Source organism: Ammospiza caudacuta, chromosome 8, assembly GCF_027887145.1.
Source record: "Ammospiza caudacuta isolate bAmmCau1 chromosome 8, bAmmCau1.pri, whole genome shotgun sequence".
NCBI lineage: Eukaryota > Metazoa > Chordata > Aves > Passeriformes > Passerellidae > Ammospiza > Ammospiza caudacuta.
The window spans coordinates 22,514,424-22,539,467 of NC_080600.1; the positions used below are offsets into that span (position 1 = coordinate 22,514,424).

General features: G+C 36.3%; 1 protein-coding gene across 5 annotated transcripts in view; it reads left to right on the forward strand.

The window, feature by feature from the left end:
* The window catches only part of LNPK (lunapark, ER junction formation factor), a 48,658-nt gene that overhangs the window by 14,281 nt on the left and 9,333 nt on the right, over window positions 1-25,044 (forward strand). For 4 of the 5 annotated variants that reach the window (XR_009274989.1, XR_009274988.1, XM_058809336.1 and 1 more), the window contains exons 7-12: window positions 5,166-5,246; window positions 5,333-5,384; window positions 12,419-12,637; window positions 17,659-17,764; window positions 18,466-18,536; window positions 19,832-20,002. Coding sequence is in view for 3 of the 5 variants with exons in the window: in XM_058809336.1 (XP_058665319.1) it covers window positions 5,166-5,246; window positions 5,333-5,384; window positions 12,419-12,637; window positions 17,659-17,764; window positions 18,466-18,536; window positions 19,832-20,002 (700 nt within the window). In the remaining 2 variants the exon portion in view is untranslated. The remainder of the gene's footprint in view (window positions 1-5,165; window positions 5,247-5,332; window positions 5,385-12,418; window positions 12,638-17,658; window positions 17,765-18,465; window positions 18,537-19,831; window positions 20,003-25,044) is intronic. The other variant, XM_058809338.1, reaches the window with a different exon arrangement.

Below are 25,044 nucleotides of genomic sequence, written 5' to 3' on the forward strand. Positions count from 1 at the left end.
TGTGTATTTTGCATATGGAAAACATCAAAACAATATACTGTAGAAGAACCAAGATGAAACACTGCACAATACAAAAATGAAAAAACTGCATAAATACTTCATAGACAAGAATGAAATTATAGTGTAACTATGGAGAATTTAAGCCTGGAAGTATAAATTGCCATGAGTATATATGCTAGTCAAACTTTAATCATTAAAGACAAACTTATAAATGGGATTAGTGAAACTGAGTTCTGGGAACTCCAATAATGTGTAAGTCAGCTATTTTTTAGAGTCTGTGATTATCACATGATCTTGTGGGTGCCTTGCTCCTAGCAAGGAACCAGAACCAGAGGACTTCTGCAACCTCTTGAATCAGTGCAGTGTTAGTATTTTTTACTCAGAAGGTGGACCCGGGAGGTTCATCATAATTTAAGATATTCAATTAAGCATTAAAATCAGATAATTATACATGAAACAGAACGTGTTGAAATGAGCTGGAAGGGGATGCAGGTAACAAGAGAGAATATAATTAGTGTTGTAAATAAAAACACTGAATCAATTGTATTCTATAAAATTTCATTTTGGTAATACTCAGATTTGATTTTGTTTTGTTTGATTAACTTCCTTAAGAGTGCTTGGCTAATTTTTAGAAAAGCAAAAATCAAGTGAAATAATTGGGAGAGAGAGGATGTTTTTTTCTTGTTGAATTCTGATTTGCTGGTGAGTTTGCAAATAGGATTAGTTACTAAGAAATTTACATTGTGGTTCTCAAAGTATTTAGGATAAGTAAATTATGTGTTTCCTGTTTATTTCTAATGCAAATTGTTGTCTAGGCACTGAGCCTGCTGCAGCACCTGTGCTTTTTCACTTTGCAGCTCAGCTACCTAATTGCTGGATAAATGTTACATTGAAGACAATTGTCCCTTTGAAAAATGTTACAGTAGGCTTGTGTTTTGCAGTTATGTGGCCCACCTTCTCCCTGCAGACATTGCTTGTGTGCTGAAGGGAGATAAGGTGGTTACAGGGCTTACCTGTAAATGGTGTGAGCTCCTCATCTGCTACAATGCCCTGGTGCATTTGCAGTGACTGCTCAGTGGAAATTAATTTCTGTCTAACTTATCTTCTGGCTTTGGTGACATAGTCATATGTATACTCATGTGGGTAAAATACTTGACAAATACAGATGCTTCATCTGGAAATTACCATTAGTTTTGTCTATCCTGTACTTTGACTCAAAGTTTGTATAATACTTCTCACAGAACTGACTATGCTGGTTTTCTCCTAGTGAATACTTCTCACAGAACTGACTATGCTGGTTTTCTCCTAGTGAATACTTTAAAGCTTGTTCAGTTATTAACTGGGGGTAGGGATGAAGTTCATCAGCTGTAATTAAGGCTCTACTTCAAGATACAACTTTGTTCCCTCCTTGATCATAAGGAGGGATGCTGTGGTTGTGTTCGTGACTGTTTAGCTGTGATTTTGGCCTCAGAGTTTCTCAGTTAATGAGGATGTCAGCCCTTAAGCCTGAGCATGGGTAGATGAGCAAGTTCAGAGGGTTAAGCATATTAAAGCAAGGGCACAGGACATGTATTAAGCTGATACAACTGGGAATTAGTGGAGAGTTTACCTGGATCCCATCTTAAAGATGGGATAATTCTTAGCCTGAGGACAAAGTTGTGAAGCTAGTATAGTAATTACCGAGCTAATTTTAGAATTAAACTTTGCTGAAGCTTACTCAGCTACTCTGAATACTAGGCTAAGTGTAATATTAGACTTTGACAGACTTCCAGGCCATTTCAGGTAAGAGTTTAGAAACTGCATGTGTTAATATAGGAAAAAATACCCAGCTATTCTGATTTCAAGACTGCCTTGGAGGTACATTAGTAATGGGGAAAAAATGCAGAATATGAGTTCTGTTACTCAAATTAATTACTCTTTAATCAACTTTGTCTTCAGCCTTCTAGGTGTAGACAACCATTGATATTTTCATAACTTTAGTATGTGATAAAAGCTCTGCTAGGAGTTGGTTCTTGTATAAGCCCAGTTTTGTCTAACTGGTTAGAGTACTGAAAATATGCAACTGGAAACTCAAAATACAGTTTAAAATCATATTTACTGACAAAGGGTCAGTTGCCTTGTTGGTTTTAATGTTGGCATGGATCTGCTCAGAGAATACTTAATTACTGTGACTTAAATGATGCATTTCCGATTTTAATGAAACTTTTGCTACATGTACTGGTATATTTTAAATGGTAAACTGAAATGAGTTTCATGGCTTTATGTGAATATTAACAAAGATCTCCTTGTAGTTGGAGGTAATTCCAACTACAATTCATAATTCCCAATTTATGAACTCATGTATGGTGAATAATGAGTGGTTTGCACCATGCCAGTACTTAAGTCTTTGGTTGCTAAATTGCCATTACAAGAAGCTTAAAATACATTACTCATACTATTCAGTTTAGGCAGCTGATGTCATTCCCACAGGAATTCTGTTTGGTTGCCTGTTGGGAAGTAGTTCATCCATACAATTGTTCATAGGAAGAGAATAGGGTGCCATACTTCTTTATTAATATATGATTAATTCAATGAAAAAAATCATGCTTAATCTGGTATTACCTGTCTTAGAGAGTTCACTCGTGACTTGAGTTGCTCAGCATTATAATTTCATTGATAAGGATAGACTATGAGATAGCCCTTGGCAGAAAGTAGAAAATTATTTTGTAGGAGAAGTTTTGGATCTCAGAGAAGACTTCATTATGGAAAAAGAGTAACATGTTGAGCAATTTGCTGTGTTAGTGCTCAGCATCAAGTTAACCTTTCCAAGGTTATGCTTCCGGATGGTGAATGTTCCAGAAGTCAGTGTCTTGGTTTGTGTTCATAAATGAGCTTCCTGTGTTGGCAAAAAAGCCAGTTTTCTCTGCTATGCAAGCACAGAAGTAATATTTAAATTTTACACAAGCTCTTACTTTCCTCTGGTACTTACAATGATTTGCTCACAGTAAGTAAACTTGGTCCTTTTTGATTCTTTATTTGGTATTGTCAGCGAAATTTCAATTTATTTTAGAAAAGTATACTCTATTAGCGAAAGCATGAGAAATGTGGATATGCCTGTAGAAATCCTGACAATTTCTATATATTTTCAATAAATTTGTAAAGAGTCAGTTGTGATACTGAATTCTTGTTCAAATTTAGCTTTACTAGAATTTTAAAGCTATATATGAATTTCAAAATATGAAGAGTAACTTGTTGAATTATCCAAAAACTATGTGATGTGGAGGCTAACTTCAACATCTGAATCTTGTGGTGAGAATTGAATTATGTTTCAAAATAATGTTACTGTTTTTGCAAAACTTATGTATCCACAAATAGCTACTATACTATCTAATACTTCTGTGGCAAGAAGTGCTTTAGATAAAGAAAGTGTCAAGTGATGGTGGAGCATTCTGGTTTTTCTCTCCCCTAAAGGTCACTTTGTCCTGCAGAAAGTTATTACTCATTTTTCTCTTTGACTATACAGACAATAGTATACATTTTATGTTCATTGATGTGAAGTGAATTGGGTTTTTGAAATTTTGATTTGGCAGACAAATACTAGCACTGACTGTTAAAGCTTCCCCACTTTGCTGCTTCACCTCACTAGCCTTACCCCTTTGTATAAAAGTCTGTCTTACAGTTTTTACTTCTGTAAGCAATAAATACTTTATTTTTCCTATTAGATCATTAATTCTGCTCTTATTGCACTGTGTGGTATTTGTTTTACGAAGTTAGTGGGTTAACTCCAAAGTGGTGCTGAAATACAAGTCTAGGAAATTGTTTTTTACTTCCTTCTTCACTCCCTTTTGTTTCAACAGTCCTTAATTAACAGCCTGGATAGTATTCCTTGCCTCAAACTTCAAGAAATGTGTGGAGGAGTGAGTGTTAAATGAATACACAGTAGCCATTAAATGGAGTGAATTTTTATTTAGCTTCTGAGGTCTATTTGTAATCCTGAGGTCTGTCTAAATGCAAAACTCCTGCACAGTCTGTGGATGCACAATGGCTGAACCTTTAGTTTCTCACTAGCTAAATAATGGCATAAAATTCATGTTAACCTGCACCATTTGTTATTTTAGCAGTGATAAATGAGTTTGAGAGAATTTAATTTTTTGACCACTGACCTTTTCAGTGTTGCAGTTTATGCCAACAGCAAACTTCAGAACAAACAAAGTCTCCAGTTTTAGCTGAACATGGCCATTAGTCAGCATATCTAGGAAGAAAGGTCTGCTTAAGATACTGTAAAATGTATTATAATTTCTATCCATGTTAGGTATTTGTCATAACTTCAGCTATTTCAGTTTCATAGTTAAGCTGCTTCTGATGTTGGCTGTTAACCACTAAAACGATACTTTACTAGTGATTACTTTTTTTAATTAAGCCCATGTATTAGCTATAAAGCCACTTGAGTGCATTGTAAATAAAACGCTGTAATAATGAAGTGCTTTAATTGCACTCCCTAAAGTATGCATAGTTCTCAGTAAATTTTTTATTTAAATTCTTAACGTGCTCCTTTTTTCTGAAAAGCAGTTTGAATTGCTGTAAAGATGTAGATCCAGCCTTTAAAGTAATTTGAGCAAATTCCATGGCTGTTCTCTAGTTAGTGAGTTTTCACAGCATTTGCAGCAAGCTAATTGCTTCTGCTAATAAATAATCTAAAATCGATGCTGACAGCAGTTAATTGGCACAGGGACTTTATTCTGTAAAGCACTTGGCTAACGACCTTCCTTAAATTAATAGCATTAAGTGCTATGAGGAAATAAATCTAAGGAATTGCCTGTCATTTGCTTGTCATGTCTAATAACTTCCAATAATGATGGCTGATAGATTTTTGCACATTCCATTATTGAAGTTGGTGCTTGTAATTATTCTCCTCATTATATGTAAACAATTAGCAATATTTGGTGTTTCCTTGCAATAAAGCTGTTAAGTACAAGTAGTCCATTAGAGTTTGGAAACTATTTTTGAAAGCAAAATTTATTTTCCATTGAATACAACAAATCCTCAGGTATCTGGAAATGCTACTGGTTCATGAATGGGCTTTGCCTTTTGGTAACGTTGATTAGATGCTTCTAAATAGGAGGCTATGGTGGGGGGAAATACTTTGAAAAATTATCTATTGATGTGTGGAACCTTTCTGTTTCCAGCTTGAGGAAGTAATGGAAAAGGAAACCTACAAGAATGCTAAACTAATCCTTGAAAGGTTTGATCCAGAATCAAGTGCAAAGGTGAGTCTTGTTATTGATACTGATGTAATATGAAAGGTACTATGGAGCTGAGCATTCAGATAATGTTATTTATCATTAATTGGCAGGACACTGAACTACCATCTGCTGGAACATCTGCAACCCCAAGACCTGGACAAGGTAATAGCCCTGTAAAACGGGTGCTCTTTAGCATAGATACTCATCTTTCACAGCAATTTCTAGTCTAGAAGTCTGTCTATGATAAAATTTGTAGATCAATTGACCTCTATTTAGGGTTAATAGACTGTTCATTAGGCTATGCCCATTACCATTCTGTATTTTTCAGGCAAGGGATCTATTACTAAAGCCTGATGTTCTAGACAGCAGGATATTTAATGCTGCTTGATGTTAAAACTGAGAGAAAATGAACTTCTTGTGGCAAACTTGCGACTTTTCTAGAATCCTAAGGTGTGTTCAACTCCTGTGTAAGGTTCATTGACTTAGTTTTTCAATTGTGTTTCTATTTATGGCTAGTTAGACCTTCCCTAATGCAGTGCTTAAGCTACATCTATTTGGTGCCCAGAGAGGAATAAGAAGCTGGTGCATAGTTCAACTACTTTGTAGTTGCAAAGAGTGGACAGTTCTTTGCTGGTTTACATTGTTCCATTTAAAGGTGCCATTGAATAAAATAAAATAGAAAAGCTTGAATGTGTTTCAAGGAAGCCTTGTTTCTAGATTGCTCACACAACTTTCAAAACTCAACAGATCTCACACACAGTAGAATACTTACATTAAAAATGTGGTATTTTTGCAAATACTTATGCAGACAGACAGCTGTTAATTTTTGTTAAGGTTGAGTGTGAAATATGCTGTAGTTAAACTGAAAATGCTCGTATGAACACAGTATAAAGTCTGCCTGGTACTCTAATACTGAGGATTGTACTCTCACTTTAAGGCCAATCTTTGTCACTAATTTGCTGTTATAACCTGAAAGGGCTGATGCTCAAAATAAACTGCAGAATGTGATATGCATAGTTTTTCATGAAATACAGATTGGTTTAGTATTAGAATTGTCAACTTTGTGTTTAACTCTTGTGGGTAACCAAAATTCTATTTTTCCCATTTTTCACTCAAAGTACTTGTTTTGCTCAGTGCAGAGCACCTGGATTAACTAACAAAGGTGTTTATAAGCTGCATCATCAAATCCTCTGTTTTGTTCTTCTTGCTTAGCTTCAAATTGCCATGAAAATACTTTAAAACTATCCTTACTTGTTGACATTGACCGTGAAGAGTTGCAGCGCAGTACCTCAATAGTGAAGCTTTAATCTCTTCTATTGTCTTAGACACAACAGCTTTTTTTCAAGTTTGCTCCTTACCTGTCTTTCCCATACTCCATTTCTGCAGCATTCATGGTTTTGTTCAGGCTGAAGGGCCATTCTGACACCCTGTTTTTTCTCTGCCTTGATACAGCTCGTGGGTGGTTGCCAAGAATTCTCTGCTATACCTGTAATGTGTAGGTAGTCTGGTTTTAGCTCTTTTTAAACTCTTTGTAGAATTCATCCTTTCTTGAGCTATGTTAGAAGTCACTCCAGTAGTCCAGTAGAAGGGTGACAGATCTCTTAGCAGAATGCAAGTAACATTGACCAGGGGATGAAACTGCCTGGAAATGTGTTTCTATATAGAAATAAATTAAACAGTGACAAGTCTTTAGTCACTCTGGCTTTATGAAGAGAGAGCAGCACCAGTTTTGAAACTCCATAGGAAGTACATGACTGATCTCTTCCCCTCTACCTAGGCTGTGTAAGGAGCAGTGGTGAGAAGTGAGTTGGTCAGTGTCTGTGAATTAGTCTTGTGCATGTTGGGTTTCCAAAGTGTAGTGCCCCTGCTTTTGATCCAGTCAGACAACAGCAGATCAGCTGGATCCAGCCTGTGCTGTGTTGTGTTGGTGGTGTCTTGACTGTTAATAGAAGGACTGGGAGGGAGAGATTCTGGGAGAATTAGAGTTGTTTCTGAGAGCCAGTCACTGTAGGCTGTGGTCTGTGTTAATAGGTGTGGTATGAACAGATATGTGAAAAACAGTTGTGGCTGAGGAGTTTGCCCACACTATCTGTGCTTAGAACTTTTTATTTAGAGCTAGCTGTAAATTGGTCTCATGACCTTGGTGGAAGGAATCTTTCAGTACAGTTACATTTGCAGAGAGTGCTCTCTGAGACTGTCATGGTGTGAACCAGTAACCTCTAAGTGGGGACACAACTGAGAAAATGTACAATTCTCTTTCAAACAGATTCAACTTTTTGGGGTGCATGGACATTCTTGCTTGATCCTGAATAAAAGTGTAGTTTAACTTTCAAAGGGTTTTGGAAAATAAATTTTGTAAATTGTCATGGCTTATGGTAGGATTTTATGATCTTAAAGGTCTTTTCCAACCTAAGTGATTCTATGAGTCAATGCAAATTTGCTCATATGCAGCACAAATTTATTTTAATTTGTTTGATCTGTTCTCTAACACATTAAATTTGGAATTGGTGCAACTTTTTGTCCCCATTTAAGTAGTTAGTCAGACTATTGTGGTTTGGAGGTGCGTTATAGTTCAAGAGGGACAAGCTGTGCTTGCCTTTGGCTTGTGAAATTATGGGGACTTAATTTCCAAATAAAATTTACTTACCAAATAATTCTTCCTATATGCAGTAATTATTTCAATTTTTAGCTATCAAAAAACCTACTAGCTTATGGCTGTTCACACTAAATATCTGCCAAAAATGAATATTAGCTTCTGTTCTGTGCAGTATATAACTTACTGTAACTAGATGACACCTTTATGTGGTTGTAGTATAATTTGGTGTATGTAGTATGTGGTAGAGTTAGAGTGGTTTGGAATAATAAAATACCTGTTAATAAGTTAACATTAAAGCTTCCCTGATCTTCTCTTTGCTTGCTTTGGGTACAAGCTAGCCAAGCAACAGAGCTCATTTTCTTGCTCTGTAATGGAGTCTTTTTGAAAAGATGATAAATGGTAACTGATACATAATCAAGTTGGACAATGTTGTGTATGAGGCAGCTGATGAAAGGTTAGTTTGTTTGTATGGCTTTTACTTACTGGTTGAAATGAGTAAGCTTGCACATCATACTAATTGGTCCAAAGGTTTAATCAGTATTGCATAATAGTTGATTCTTAGAAAAACAACTGGTAGCAGCCCAATTTTCCTGTGTGTTTAGCACTTCTTGCAGTTTTTGTGATTTTGACATGCACTGCTGAAATAGGTAATGGTATTTTAACAGATTATTTAGGTTGATCTTGTGTTTGGTATAAAAACATCACAAAATCCAGAAGGAAAGGAATTTGAAAATTTAAATGCAATTGTATCTGTTCAGTAATGTTTTTTGAGGAGTACAGTCAATGTATATATATACTTTAGTACTTTGGCCATAGAGAAAAATAGGGTAAATATATATTTTCAGTGAAATATTCATCAGCAGTATCCTGTTGTTGGTACCTGCTCTTTTCATTTTAATATGACTGTTTGCAGGGGTGTATTGTAAATGAGATCACTCTGTGACCTGAATTAAAAATAATGCAATAAAAGATGGTTGCAGGCTGTGGGATGGATATAGGCATGAGGAGGAAGGAAGAAAATGCTTGGTTGGTCTTCAATACTAAAGCCAACAAGTTATGTAAACTGTATATTGACCTGCAGTGTAGTGTAGCTCTATGAAAATAATATATTATTCTCTACAAAAATCAAGGTGTTTTGAAGGGAGGAAAAAATAAAATAGTTAGGCGTGTAAACATGAAACATGTCACTGCCTCACCACTGCAGTAGTGTAATAGTCTTTAAGAGCTCATACTGAATCATGAGTTGAGTAGATACCTCTTAAGTAATGTGTCTGCTTATGTCTGAAGTGTCCAATGCTGGTAACTGCAGAATTTGAACTGTAGTGTGTTTGGAGAATAAAAGTTTTATTTTTAAGATATTCATCTGTCTTCATGCTGTTGACTTTTGGATAGACAAATATCATTACTGAAGAAAATCCTTGGAAAATGTCAAAACTTCATTAAAACTACATCAGCAGTAGCTGTAAATTGTGTTAGTGTTGAGGTCAGTGGACATGTTTCTTAGCTAAGTTGTGCAACTTGGAATTATGGAAATCAAGAACTTTGCACAAGGGTCATTTTTAATACATTGCATGCTAAGGCAATTTGAGAAGTATATAGATAATATTCAGTTACTTCAGAAGAGTATTAAGGCTGTTATTGTGGAAATGGAGGTGCAGAGCAGGAATTAGGGGAGTTCATGGGTAAAGGGTCTGTATGTGATACTAAAATGATGAGACAGGGCTGTAGTCTCCTTGTCCATTTATGGATCCTGGGGATGGTATCAGAAATGTCAGCATCAGAAATTCAGGTTTGTGTGTTGTCACTGAATAACATCTGCAGCCACTCTATGAAGGGCAATACTGGGATGGACGGGCTGTTGGTTGTGCCAAGAAGAGCATTTCTCACTTTCTCATAATGCAGATTCTGGTGACTTCTCTTACTTGGGGAGCAGCAGAGGGTTGGCAAATTCTCTTAAGTATGAATCACAGAATAGAATGAAAGCCAAGTGAACTTCTAAGTGAAGAGGGGGAAAAAGGCATTGTAAATAACCCAATATTTTGTGGAAACTAGCAATGAGTCTTGCATTCTTAACTCTGTAATGAAACTAAAACTACTGAAGCATATCTCTCTAATACTTACTGTAAAGTACTGGTTCAGCATCTTTATAGGAACAAAAATATGGGGAAAGAGTCATTAAAGTAGCAGTATCTTTTTAATTCAAAGTAGTTTAAAGAAGTCTTGCCAAAAATGACCCTTCAGAAGGAACAGGCAAAAGGGGCAAAGCTCTTGCAGGCGGCATGGAAATTGCTTAGAAATAATGTATTATGGGCTCAGAATAAATGTGAACATAGCCATGACCTATTGAAACAGACTCAGTACTCTTAAACAATCAATATGCTTAAACCACATGATCTAGAAAGACAGCCTTCAAAATGTGAAAGTAACATCCATATGTAGAGTTTACAGTAATGGTCTTGAACATTTTTCTATGTGAAACAATAATAAAGAGGGTTTTATAATGAAAAAAGAATGGACTAAGATGTCTTTACAGATGTTTAAAATGATTTTGGAACAAGTGGAATTAGGCTTTATATTTATCACTCATTTTTTGTTCATATGTGGACCTGAGAAGACTTGAGAAATTGCATGCCTTTTAGCTTAATTTTTGAAACTAACACATGACTGGAAACTATAACGCACACTTGACTATAAATAATAGGTTTTAATCAGTATTTTGTATTTGGAGATGGGCCATGCGTGTTGGTCAGATGACATAGAGAGAATGCAGTTATCCTAGTGTAGTAAGACTTGAAAGGTTACTGCTTATGGCTCTCACAAAAAGATCTTGAAGAATGTGAATGGGGAGGTTCATCATAAATGAATTCTTACTTCATATAAAACTCTCAATACAGGAGCAGTTTTCAAACCAGAAGCCAGTCACTAAGGAAGTGCTGATAGAATTTCTGCAACTACCTCACCATTTAATCTCAGTTGCCAGATTCTGAGCAGCTGAAATAGTGAGGGGGCAAGCACACTTGTTAAAATCAAGTTAAAATGCAGAACCTTCAGACTCATTGACTGGTGTAATTTTGCCAATGAAGTTGTGTGAAGTAATGCAGCCATGCACATGATGTAGCAGGGGAAAAGTAGTGATTTGTTCTGCTTTGTAGAAAACTTATCTAGATGGATTTTTAGTAAGACCGTAGTTTTAAACTTGTAGTTTTTAAAGTAGCAATTCCAAAGAATTTTTGTGGTTGTGTATTAACCCTATTTATATGTACAGATAAGTAGTCAAGACCATAACCTATGCATGTAGCAACTTTCATGGCCCTGGATTGGCTGTATTCCCACAGAACCGTTACATTTGGCCTAGTGCTTCAGAGATAGCAGCTCTTACTTATCTGCTGCCAGCTGACATAGCATGCTCACCTCCTCTACCCACAGCAGGAGCTTAGCATGCTGGAATTTTACTTTTGGGAACAGGGATCATTCCTTCAGACTCAGCACACCCATCTTCAGTGGCTGGTAGCCAGTGGACCTGGAAACTTGCTGCTAAGCATTTAAACTCTTCCAACATGTCACAAAGTCAGCAGATAAAATCTCTTTAATCTTGAGACTTGTGGAAGTGATTTTAAAGTCCAAATGTAGTGTTAAATTCCATTTGTTGTGGAAGAAGACATGTAAGCTGTTTCGAAGTGGCACAGTGCTTTACACTAACTGTGGGGTATTACAGCTTTAGGTGTGGGTGTTATTGGGGTTTCCCTGTAGAGACTAACCTGCTACTTGTTAACCATGTAAATAACAGCAGACTTTAAGTAATGGTTACATTTTTGTTTCATTTGTTGCAATAGCGTGTGAACCTCAGGCTTGCATGACTAGTACAGAATTCAAACCATGGTATGTTACTCTGGTGATATTTGGCTTCATGTAAGAACAACTGAGGAAAAATATTAAGTTTTTCATGATTGTGATTTAACAGTAGTGGTGTGAGAAGAGGTAAAAGCAGGGTCGTGTTCTGGCAGAGCCCATTCTTGCTTTGTGAGAATCCATGCAGGTGGTTTGATAATGGGGTTACTGAAACAGGTCAGTGAAACTATATCACCAAAATGAAGCATTTCCTTCTGGTTTTAGAATGGTTTCCTTTATCCAATCTGTTTTTTTTTTTTTTTTCATAACTCTGGGCATGTAACCTGAGCATATTAGATACTGAATAAGTAGTTTTGGTCCCATAGAAAGCTAAGTACTTGAAAGCATTTTTAAGCCATTGAGTAAAAAGTGTTCAATTCTATACATTGTGGTTTGAGTCTAGCTGTTTGTATGTCCAATGTTCTGCCTTAGCAGATACTTTGTGATTCTGTTTTCTAATTTCCTTCTAGAGGAATTTTGCCTGAAGTATTTAACAGTTATGGTAATTGAAATACAGTATTCTATCTGGTATTTACTTCTGTGTGGTATTTACTTCTATGAGCTTAATGCTCAGCTGATGATGTTTAGTTTTAGACCCTCCTGATTTTGTTTGATTCTGTAATTTGCTAATTGGTATAACAATATTAATGCACTTTTACTAATATCTTGCTTATGCTAGATATTAAATTCAGTATGTACGTATTCTTGTCAGAAATTCGTCAGAGGACTGCAGCTCAGAGAAATGCTTCTACACCCCCACCTGCAACTCCTAAACAAGGCTCTCCCAAGTCCCCTGTTCCAGCATCTCCTACCCTGCAGAGAGAGGGCCCAGCTGTGAGCGGGCTCCCAGAAAGAGCTGCTGTGCCATCCTTGCAATCAAACGTTTTACCACGGCGCCCTGGATCCCCTGCTACTTCAGTGCCTGGAATGGGTAAACACAGCACTTAATGTTATTTACAGTTTATATTGTTTTCTCTGGTTACCAATAAAAGAGGCCATTTTCAGACAGTATGGAAATGGCATTTCATTTGGAAATAGCAGAGCAGTTATCTGATTAAGCAGGAGTTCCATATTCAATTAGCCATAACTCTTTACAGCTGGCACCTTGTGATGCTGAAACCTATTGCCTGAGCTCATTTAACTGTTATGGCTTCTTTGTTTAAATGGCAATAAAACTTTGCAGTATTCTGTAGTCAACAATATAGCATACCTTTTTATGTTCTTAGTTTAGAAGAGCTCTATGCTTATATAAATCAGGTGCAGAGGAGAACACTTTCAGAATACATTCATGCTTCTCACTAAACCCTGCACATATTTTTTTAAACATGGATCTTGACATTTATTTAAATTTTTACTCTAGAAGGTATAGTCATGCAGCCTATACTCCTAGATTAAAGTGTGGAATACCAAATACAACAGAAAAGTTGTCTGTGTTGTAGCTGAATACTAAAAGGCATTCTTATTTTAGTATAAGAGTCCAAGGTTTAGCAACAGGTTGAAATCTGGTAGGAATGAGTAGTCCTTAAAATTTGGTTTCATAGTCTGAAAATGTTTTTCCCTTGATTTCCTATTTGGTGTTCAGTTGGGATGGGCTTTTAATAAATAGAATATGAACTAAATTGCATTGGAAGGATTGCATAATTTGAGAGTTCTGGGTGGGCAGCACCGTTCTCATTTTCCTTGAGGGTGGTAAAGCTGTGTGTGGGTTTGTGCCAGGCCTTTCATTCTGTGTGGGATGTTTGACAAGTTGGATCACAAGGCAAGAAAGGAGATAAAATGCTGTCTTGAAAATAGAAAGGGCACAACTTGCCAAGAATCTCATGAGCACCAGTTTAACGTGGAGTTGTCCTTTGCTCTATGTACAGGGATCAAGAATTTATTTCTCTGCCCTACGTTCCTGATTTTTACTTGAAACTACTTAAGTCTTACTGTTGTCCTTCCTTACTAACTTCCATGATACAATCAAAAAGCAGAGCTGTAGATAATATATTGACACCTGCTCTCTAAGCTCCTGGGAAGCTGAATGTTAAAATGCCTTTTCCTGTTGTTTAGTGTTGTGGAATAAAGTTGTCATGGAAAGTTGTGATCTCCCTTCTCTGTAGATTCCATTCAGCCTTATTTGATGTTAGTAATTCTTTACCTGTGTTATGAAGCTGATAAATTTGTTTTTATCCCTGAAGTGAACTGTAAAGTCAAGTTATTAGTAAGTCTTGATTATCTTGAAGTACCAGAAATAAGCTTCTTGCACCAGGAAATTGGTCATTTGGTTGCAAATCACATTTACTGATATCTGATTACCAAAAATTCCATAATGAGTTTAAAATTGCATGCTCCTTTTTAAGGAAGCTGACTGTAGAATAAAGTATTAGTTGTTTAATAGCTTTATTCTTAGGGGATGATTCAGGCACATTGAATAAGCTGGATGAAATTCAGCCTTTACTGCATAAATATTTTAGAGGAAGAAGGAAAATCAAGTAACTGACTTCTTTGAAAGGACAGTTGCCAATATTTGTGATTTAAAATTTTTAATGTAGTGTTTGTGATAATGCCTTACAGGCACTTTTTCCCCCACTAAATATCTGGAATTTTGACTTAACATTTTACTTTGCCATAGATAACAGTGGGAGCCCCTGCAATAGTTAGTTAATGTGGAAGCTCTCTCTTTTCTTGAATTTCTCCATACCTTCGAGGCATATAAGATCTCAGTCATGTAGCTGTAGTGAAAAGTTCATAAATTCAGTATCTATAAGAATAATATGGCATCTGAGTTTATGCTTGGCCTGCAACAAAATATGAATGGCCTTAATTATCTCTATTTTACAGAAGATTAATAATTAATTTTCGTTATACTATATTTTGTAGGGGAGAATCAATTTAACCTGTATTACCACAGAGCTCCCATATGTTTGAAAATTAATAACCAGCAGGTAGTTGAGAGTTTGCCAAGCTTTGCAAAAGTGACCAGTCTTTCTACAATGATTGCTTTTGATGTTTGTATTAATTACTGGTGTCCATAACAGCATGAGAACCAAGATGGTTGGTTTGAGTTATTAGTAGGCAGGTAATTGAAGTTGTTGATGGAATGTGTTGTGATGTTTCATTCTACTTTATTTAATTTTTGCTTTGGTTATTGACTTTTAGAAACTTCATATATTGGTGATTTACAAGTTATATGAAAAGTTGGCCTTCTGAATAAAGGCCTAAGTTAATATTTGAGTGTAAACTGGGTATTCATAAAATTATTCTAGGGCTTTAATTTTATTGCAGTATCAGCCCTTTTTTTGATGGAAGTATTGGATCTTTCAGGTTTTTGTAAAGCTCTAGGAAATGAATTTTGCCTGACCTCCACTTTGGACAGCTTTAGCAGAATGCAATTTATATTGCACTGAATTTATTCCATCTTGCTGCTGGGACAGTTTTCTTGGTCTAGGTTCCCACTTGTGGACAGAATACAGGGATAACTTGTAAATGCATTCACTGATTCTTATCTCCTGAATTTATTTTCTCTTCTTTGTGAAAGTACAGCGTATTTTAAAAACATTTGTGTTGAGTATGGATTTTTTTTATACTTAAGCGATGGGCTGTAAATTGCAGTATTATGTGAATGAGTTTTCTTGTTCTCCTAAAGATTAGGATCTCTTCATTCTGGTGGCCAGTGACAGGGCCCAAACAAATGGCACAAAGCTGAGCTGGGGATGTTTAGGTTGGTATCAGGGAAAAGTTTTTCACCCAGAGCCCTGGCATGGGCTCCCAGTGTAAGTTATCACAGCACCAAGCCTGACAGAGTTCAAGAAGTGTTAGGACTGTGCTCTCAGGTACATGATGTGATTTTTGGGGTGTCCTGTGCCGGGCCAGGAATTGGCCTCAACGATCGAGATGGGTCCCTTCCTACTCGGCATATTCTGTGAGTTCTCTGCTTAGGAGGTACATGTTCTATGTTAATGCTTATCTACGTGCTGGAAGCTAGGACTGTGCATGTCCTGATCCTGTCCCTGGCTAAGTTGCTATAAAAAAATGAAATCTAAACAATCCTGAAAAGCTTGAAGTCAACTGTTTTTAACACATTATCTTTCAATTAAATGTCCTTCTGAATTAATTCAACGTACTAAAAGACTATACTCTCCTAGTTGTCCTTTGGATTTTTAAAAAATCCTATTTTGCATTTTTAGGCAGTGTGTTTTTCTGTTTTACGTTTGTATATTGAGACAGTGATTTTAGTTTGTGTTACCCTTTAGCTTCCTCTTTGTTTATTGGTCATACCTGAAGAACACTGGAAACACACAGCAAATCGAAAAGAGAAGCCTTGGCTGACTTCTGTAGTCACAAAAGGCTGTCTTTTAAGCCATGATGTTTCTCTATTTGTTTTTACTGGATAGAATGAGAAGAGTTATAAGCCAGAACTCTTCTCAGAGAAAACCCTGGTTTCTTTTTGCACCTTCAGTATTTAATTTCCATGAATTTCATAAACTTAGTTCATACGGGTCTTCAGGTTGCCATATTCTCATTTCAGGATGAAACCTGCTAATACTCACTGATTTCTTTTTTTTGTCTAACCTTCTTAGCTATCTTGAGCTTGCATAGGACTTTTACTTTTTAAAATTTACTTTTTAAAAGTAATTTTGTCAATGGTTTAAACCAAATCTTATTTGTAAGGGGTCACAATTTTGTCTTGGAGTGGCTTGAAGCTGAACCGTATTGTCCCAGTTGGAGAGTTCTGAAAGACTGGTTCATTGTCCTACTCAAACATTGTTTAGTTGGTTTTGTGGACTTTGAATGTAATTCATAAAGGTCTTATGGGAATAGGTTTTTAGTGTTCCCTTCTCTTCCCCCAAGTGCTGCATTATCTTACACTCAGGACTGTTTGTTGGAAGTACTGTAACATAATACTTCCTGTGCTTAAATGTGAAATGTTTCCTCTCCATACTTGGTTACTTGAATGATTGCATTGGAATGGCTCAGGCTGGAGTTTCTCACATTAGGCCTGACTTATTCTGTTTTAAGGCTGCAAGAGAAAGGAGACATAAAAACTCAAAGCTATAGAAATGGAAATTGGTAGTTTGCAGTGGTCTTGTACAATGGACTAGATGTTCTAAAACTTTGTGGAAAGAGAAACTTGTGCTAATGTTCTGGTTTAACTGCTGTTTGTAGGGGTGAAAAAGAATCAACCATGGCTCTTACCTGCTCTTTAAGGAGTTTTATTTTGATAGTAGTTTGTTAAATACATGGGAGAAATAGTATCTTTATGGTGGCCTTCTGGCTTCTTTGATTAAGCATAAATCTGAAAGCATCCAGCTTGTCATTAAATGTGGGATTACCAACATGACAAACAGCTGGACAGGTTTAATGTATAGGCTCAATGCACACTGAGAGTATGCTCATGTGGTATAGTAATTACACAGAAACCAGGGGATATTTCTGTGGTGACATCTTCATAAAACCATAGAATGGTTTGGATTTTAAGGGATCTTAAAGATAATCTCTTTGAAACCACCATGCCATGGACAGGACACCTTCTAGCACACCAGGTTGCATGATCTCTAGTTCTTCTACTGTTTCCATTGATTTTGGCAGATTTATTGGTGTAAACTACAAGGGCAAATTTGCAGAGTTGAGTGTACATGAAGATACCTTAGTTAATTTTTTCTTTCTTAAAAAGCCTCTTTTTGTTAACAATTGAATACTATTGATACGTGAAGTTTGTTAAAAATTATAAATTTAATTACATGTCCAAGGTATAAAAATGGAGTGATTTAATAAAATTATAAGCTAAAGGAGCAGCAGAAGAATTTTGAGCTATTGTGGGTAGAAGAATCTTACCGCTTTCTGAGTGGAGTAAGAAATATATCCGTGTATATTAAATTGATGTAATTATTTTGTAACACTAGCACACACAATAAAATATAATACGTATTTATACAGTGGAAAATAATTTTGATATAATTTATGTTCTAGGTCTTCATCCTCCAGGCCCCCCTTTGGCAAGACCTGTTCTTCCTCGAGAAAGGGGAGTTGTGGATAGAGTTATTGAATATTTGGTTGGTGATGGTCCTCAGAACAGGTAAATGTTCTTTAAGAAATACCTAAGCACTTAGGGGAAAGGAAGCTTCTTAACCTTTTTGTTTGAGCCATGTCAGGGTTAAAAGAGTTGTGAGTGAACTTGTCCAAAATTTTCATAATTGAGAAATGGCTCTTTCTTAATGCTTCACTTGAAATATCTTTGCAGGGAAGCTGGTAATATTTGGGCAAACCTAACCTCTGTTCTGAGTAATATTAGCTGTGTGATACAAAGAAAGAGCTGTGCTCAAGTGGGTGAATGGCTTATGTTTTGAACTAAAAAAAGAGAAAACATTTGCCTCAGCACTTTAGCTTTATATCTGTTATAAACGTCTTTCAGGTTGCCTTCAGAATTCTCCAAACATATCTGAACTTAACATGTTTACTATGGTTACTTTTCATATTAACTGTATTCTAATGAAATAAAGGCTTAATTTGGATGTTATTTTCTGACACTGATGATACTAAAAATATGTTGAACTGTAGTTAAAAGTGTAGCTGAGACTATTTCACTGTGATTAAAGCAACTTCACAAAGTATTATTTAATCTACAGATTTAGTTTGCTTTCAAGGTTAATAATTTCATTGTGGAAATGACTTTTTGGAAGAAAAGGTCTAAGATATTAGCCAATATGTGAGGTAAAATCTCCCTTAAGCATGCTATTGCTTCAAGGTATGTTACTATATATTGTTCATGTTTTCTAGGTATGCCCTTATATGTCAGCAGTGTTTTTCTCACAATGGTATGGCTTTGAAGGAGGAGTTTGAATACATAGGTAAGAGCTAATCTTTTTTTAGACTGTATTACTTGGCTAATGTTTCATAACAAACATGCATCATACTTCATTTTGGCTGCAACTGAGTACTTACCTGACATTGTGAAGTACCACTTCATGTGGGAACATTTTTTGTTAACTTATTACTCTGTTTTTTAAAATTTACTTCAAGGCTTGGAGAAGTACTTTATTGCAACCTTCAGGTCATGGATTTTATGTGTAGAAAACTATTCAGTAGAAATAAGCTTCCTCCAATACATCCCTGAACGTTGCTACTGGCTATGAATGGTTCTCAGAAGGGTTTTATGTTGAGAAACTATCTGACATTAAAGTGTGCCTCTTTTACCAGAACTTTAAACTAAATTTTCCTTTGGCAAGAAGATCTTGGGGACGTATTGGAAAAGAGTGGGAACAAGCCCTAGGGGCCTATATGTGAATTTATGGCTGACAATAACTTAAGACAGACACAGCTCTTTATTGAACACAGATGTTGTATATTGCCTGCTTTCTACCACAAGTGTAAGCCTGATACTTAAGAAACTAGGATTCCTAGATAAATCTTCTATTTCATTTTGTTTTGTTTACTTTTATGCGTAAATATACTGCATTGTAACAATAACCTAAATGTTTCCTATGAAACCAAAGATAAGTAGTCTATATGTTACCTTAGTTCTTATGAGTTCACAATTCAACTGTACCAGAAACTGCCACTTCCCCCCTTGTCTTGATGAGAGTGGGGGAGGACAAAAAGAGTTATTTAAAGTATTAAATGATATCCAGTACTTCTGCAAAACAAAACTGCTTTTTCTTAATTAAGCACCACTGGAGCAGAATGCTCCTCAGAAAGCAGAGTGAAACATACCCTATGGAATTCCTAACATCTCCTAACACTTCCTAACATCAGAGTGTGAGGAAAGTGGTGTCTTAAGGGTAGGGGAAAAATAATCTGCCAACTTAATTTTTTTGTAGGAAAGAATAGAACAACACCATGTGGCAACATCTGGCACTACCAAATTGCATTATTTTGTTCATTGTGGTTGAATCTTTCGCAGTGTTGGGCAGTACTCAGTTCAGCAGAGCTGAAAGCAAGCAGGTTTCTGAAAACCAACTGTCTGCTGAATTTAAAAAAGGACTTATGTAGAACAACTTATGTAAATTTGGTGGAGGTGCTGTCTGGTACTCATAGTCAGTTAACTGGTTTTAGTATTTTAAACCATCAGAATATAGTGTAGGAATAAAGGTGAAATGTGAAGCTAATTAGTGAGGCTGCTTACTGGGTGTGCTTTGTGGTGTAGCATTTAGATGTGCCTACTGCTTCTTCCTGAATCCTGCAAGAAAAACTAGACCTCGAGCTCCACGACTTCCAGACTTCAGTTTTGAAAAAAGGCCAACTACAGAATTGCGATCTGAAACGGAGCCTCTAGAACCCAGAGAAAGAAGGCCCCAGGAGACTGAACAGGCAAAAGGTAAGTACTGATCTCATGAAGTCTGCTCTTTTCCAAATGTCTAATGAAATTCACTGTCATCTAGCTCTCTATTGAGCTAAGTTTTCTGGTAAGAATGACAACAGCTGAAGTACTCAAACACTGCTCCAAACAGGGTTCCTGGTGAGGTGATCAGTGACCAAAGTCTGTCAGTGTTAAAGGCATTTGGTCAATGCCCTTAACATGCTTTAGCTTTTGATCAACCCTCAGTTAGGTAGGCAGTTGATCTAGATGATTGTTGTTGGTCCATTCTAATTGAAATAGTACAGTTTATTCTGATTTCATAACAAGTGCAGTTTGTATTTTTTTTTCAGTTCTTGTCTCTGGTCCTAGCTTAGGTTGTTGATAGTAGTGTCTTCTTTCCTGTACCCTAAAGTGTCTTCATATTTGTCATTATTTTGTGCAAATGATGGCATAACAATTTTTTTCACTCTAGTGTTATTGACAAACGGATAGAAAAGGCTGTAAATTACAGAAATAGTTAAGGAGGGAGCATGTCCCAAAGTAGTTAACTTTCACTGTGTTTGGCAGATCATTTGATTGAGGTGTGTTGGAATTTCTGCCTTTGTTCCTTTTGCTCTTTTCCTCAGGGCAGGAAAATCTAGTAAAACTGCCTTGTTTAATTTCAGGTAGTTCAAAGACAAATTGTCAATTTTAATTTAACATAGTTCCTTTTGAGACGTTTTATAGTCTACAGATACAGTAGGCATCTGGTGTACAGCCAACAGGAAGATGCAGTGTTTTAAAAGACTCCAGAAATCATAATTTCAGACCAGAGGATCTCCAGTTAGATGTACTGTTGAGTGCTTGATGGGACTTTGTTAGTTTAAGCAGGGGTCCTGGAGGAAAACTAACAGATAGTGTGCAGCCCTGAGGTTCAGACTGGAAACACCCATCTGTGGGAAACTGTCAGAGTGTAATAGAGTGCTTCTGCTTGATAATTTTTAACAGGGAGTGCAAAATAACATTGGGTGTTACTTTCTGGCATGAGAAGGCTACACAAAACCAGTAGGGAAGTCATATTTAGTGGTGGCAGTCTCTGGGTATGGCCTCATGAGGGTGCATTGTAGTGAAAACTTGCTTTCTTTTCCTGTACCATAGGGCACTCTTACCTCAGTAAAAGTGCTGTTACTGGCATGAAAGTAAGCCTGAAATCAAATGGATGAAACGGAGACAATGAAAATATCTCATTTGCCCTTAAATTCTGGTGCTATTTTTTTAGCAAGGGGAGGGTAGCTTCTACTTTTGAACTTAGAAGATTCTTACAGAAAAAGGCATACTTTGTTACTGGGATCTTTAAACGTGCTTGTTTTCTTCTGTCTGACTCAAGTAGAGAGGTCCTTCAAGAGGGCTATTCAGCTCTTGGAGGCATGTGCCTCACGGGTTTTTAAATATTATCCATTACTGCAGGTTTTTAGAGAGAGATAAGGAGATGTGCTTGCTAATTAATCTGGTATTATCATTGAAAGAAATTATTATGAACCTATGCCTATAAAGGTCTGAGCTGCTGAGTCTGTCTACAGTTGTTGTAAAGAATGTAAAATCTGAAGAATTACTGTGAGATTGCAATTAACCAGTTCAGATGTAGGAATGAAAACTGTGAGATAAGTTGCTTTTTAGGGAAGCAGAATTTTATCAAACATTTCATCAGAAAAATAGGATGGATTTATTGCAGTAAATATGATTTTTACCAATTTACCTTTAACAATGAAAATTACTTGTTTTTTTTTTTTTCTGATGTGGTCTTGTATTAATGTGTTGCTTTATTTAAAAACAGCAGGAAAAGAAACTGCTGTGAGCTTCATTGTCCAGTTGTCTTTTTCTGATAGGAAGTAGATGGTAAGATTTTGCTCAAGAAGTGTAAGAAGTAAGTGAGTGGTATACAGACTTTTGGTTTTCAATGTTAAATAGCAGATATTTTCTGAATATTTATTCTCCAAGATGACACAAACCATTCTGTTTTGATAATTACTAAGCAGCCAGAAATAGAGTATATCTTAGTACTTTACATAGCTCTGAGAAATGTTGTGTTGATTTAGAGAAGGCCAGTGCCTGCCTGTGACTTGTCACAAAGGAATCTCTTCTCAATGAGAAAATATTTTCACTAAATCACTTTTTCCACTGGAACTGTAATGTGGAACATAACTGCTTACATGCAGTTGGGGTTTATTAATAAATGAACACATTCCTTGACTGTATGTTTTAAGGTATGAAACTGTCATTAAGGTACAGCTCTGGGGAAGGTTTTTGTTCACCACAGTAAAATAGCTGCTGTCATAGCAAGAATAGAGAATATATCTTCACTTACAGATGTAGACAAACATTAACATCAGGAAACCAACTTCACCACAATGCTGGCAACACAGGGGACTACAACTCTTATCTGTAATTCATTTATACCATAGCTGTGTAGCTCAAGGAAATGACAAAATAATGTGATCAAGAAATGCTATAAATATTTTTTACCAGTCAGCTACTTTAGCTAAAGGGTAGAGCATGAAGCTGAATCTTTTTTCCAGTTGTGTGCTCCTGTAGTGACAGGCATGTTACATGCAACTCCTGTGGATAAGAGATCTGAAGAAGAAGCTTATGGAGAGTGCCATTGGCACTGAACTTGGGAATTTTGTTTTAAACCTCTGGAAAATGGAGTCATCAGCTGTCAGTCTGGTGCAGATTACTGGCACAAGCATCATGCGACCTTATTCAGCAGATTAATTTAGGAAATTTAAGTACCAGAGTGAAGTAATAAACTTCAGCTCTTTTCTTACCTTTCCCATAAATGGCTTGATTTTGATCCCCTCCTCCTCCCATCAAAGGCTACTTGGTTCTCTCATGTACTTATCTTAAATGTATCAATGTTTGGATCATATTGAAAGAGCCAACAGGAAACGCTTTTAGCCTCTGGATTAATTTTGTCTTGCCTTTATTTAGTACTGTTATGCTGTTTTTGGTTCAGGTTTAGCATTTCACAGTATTTTGAAAAAAAATTAACTGCATGAGTCTTTTGTGTTGAATGTCTGGTGCTGATATTTAGAGGTCTTCATTAGATGAAGATTTGAACTTCAGACTTCCCCACAGTGGTGAAACACTTCATGGACTACTTTATGTGATGTCTCTAGATTTGTATGGAATTCCTTGGTCATCTTGCTCAAATATTTTTATGATTACTTAATACTGTCACTTGTAAGGATTCTTGGAATACAGCAACTGCTAGTATGTTTGAAAGGGTTTCTGTTATAAAGGCAGGTGCAGAAACTTTGCTTGTTCAACTGAAGGGGTCACAATAATGATCTGTGCCAGAAATAATGACATTTCAAGTGTGTGCTCATCGTGAGTTCTACCATAAATGGAGCTTGGCTTTGGGCAAGTGTTGCAGAAACCTTTTCTAGCAATAAAACTGATGGAAGACAAAGGACTAATATGTCTAGAACTCGATTTCTCAAGCAGACTTAAATCAGCTCGCCTTGACTTTAATAACTTGTAAACAAATTCTTTTGATTTAAAAATGTATTATGTTTCCAGTCAACCATAGTTCAGTTTTGCTGAACAACATAAGTTGCCTTTTTGGTAGGATGTATTCTCTGACTTGTTTCAAAGGCTTCACAATAGCTTTCTGTGACACCACAGCCACTAACAGATTACTGTGAGACGTGTTCTTTAAAAGTGCTCAGATATGTAGCACTATGTAGAAATCTATCTTAAAGGGGAGCTGTAGTAGTGAAGAATACTTGTCCCAAAGCTGCTTGAAAGCACAAGCAGCTTTATTTTAGAGCTCTTACACTATTTTTATGAATTCCCACTTAATAGGCATTTTCTAGTTAATTTAATAGTGATTCAGTATTATGATTTCACTGGTTACTCATTGAAATACTCTCTGCAACAAGAGCAAGGGTGGCTGACTTCTTACAGTGTGATGTGCATGTGCTTTCTGAGTACTAAGCACTAAGCAGGAGTGTTGGGAGGAAAAGCTGCTGTAGCCAGAAGCAGGTTTTTAAGGTTGCATTGTTGCAGCTCTTAAATATGCAGCAAGTGTAGGGCTGTGTTTGCTGTTAAGATCATGTGGGTGAAGCTACATTCTGTGGTTAAATGATTAAGTATTCCTCATCAAGAACACTTAAATTTTCTTTTGTCATCTTTTAAAGTTTATTGTCAGAACTTTCACTTGTTGGCTGCTGCTCTTACAAAGATTTTATTCATGCACTATTTAAATCAGGTTGACTTTAGGCAAGCTTTCCAGTAATTGGTGTATTTAAAATGGAATCACTATATATTTTTAATGAGACTGATCATGTTTGTGGTTGGAGTTAGCATCACTTATTCTGAATGCCCTGGCTGCTCATTTAAGGGACCTACTCTTTAGTTTCTTGTAACTTTCTCAGATTGCATTATAAGACCAAAATTTTTCATGCAAATTTGTATTACTATAAATTCTGTAGAGTTTCAAGAGTTTCAATTAGTTTGCCCAAGAACGTACTGAAAGGAAAACTCATACAATACCTGACAATTTTTGTTTAAATAAGCAGTGTCTCCATACCTTTTAGTAGAATATAAAAATGAGAGCACTGTTGTGTTCTTTTGATTATAGTTAGAATATGCATTTCTTCAGGTTTTCTCCTTTCCATTAGAAGCTTTGCTGATAGCTGTGATTGTCCCTGAATTTGACATCAAAGATGTTATAAATGCTTAGCATCCTTCTGATCAGACTGAGCAAACAATCTCTTTACTTTTTTTGACTCAAGCCTGAAGACCAGCAATAAAGGAATGTAACTCAAGTGTGGAGGGATTGGAGCAGGAAAATGCACAAACTTATTCATAGAATTCGAGGCAGAAGAAAAAATGCAGAGATGAGACAGAAAGAAAACTGACAGTTGGGAGATAAAGATTGAGTACAGACAGAGATGGGATCAAGATGGAAATTAAGGAGCAGGAGAAGAGAGTGGGATGGCTTGGAAAATAACTGGGAACATTAATTTGCTTGGGCAGAAATAAGAGGGTTGAAAAATTTTGTAAGAAGAAGCCAGGGC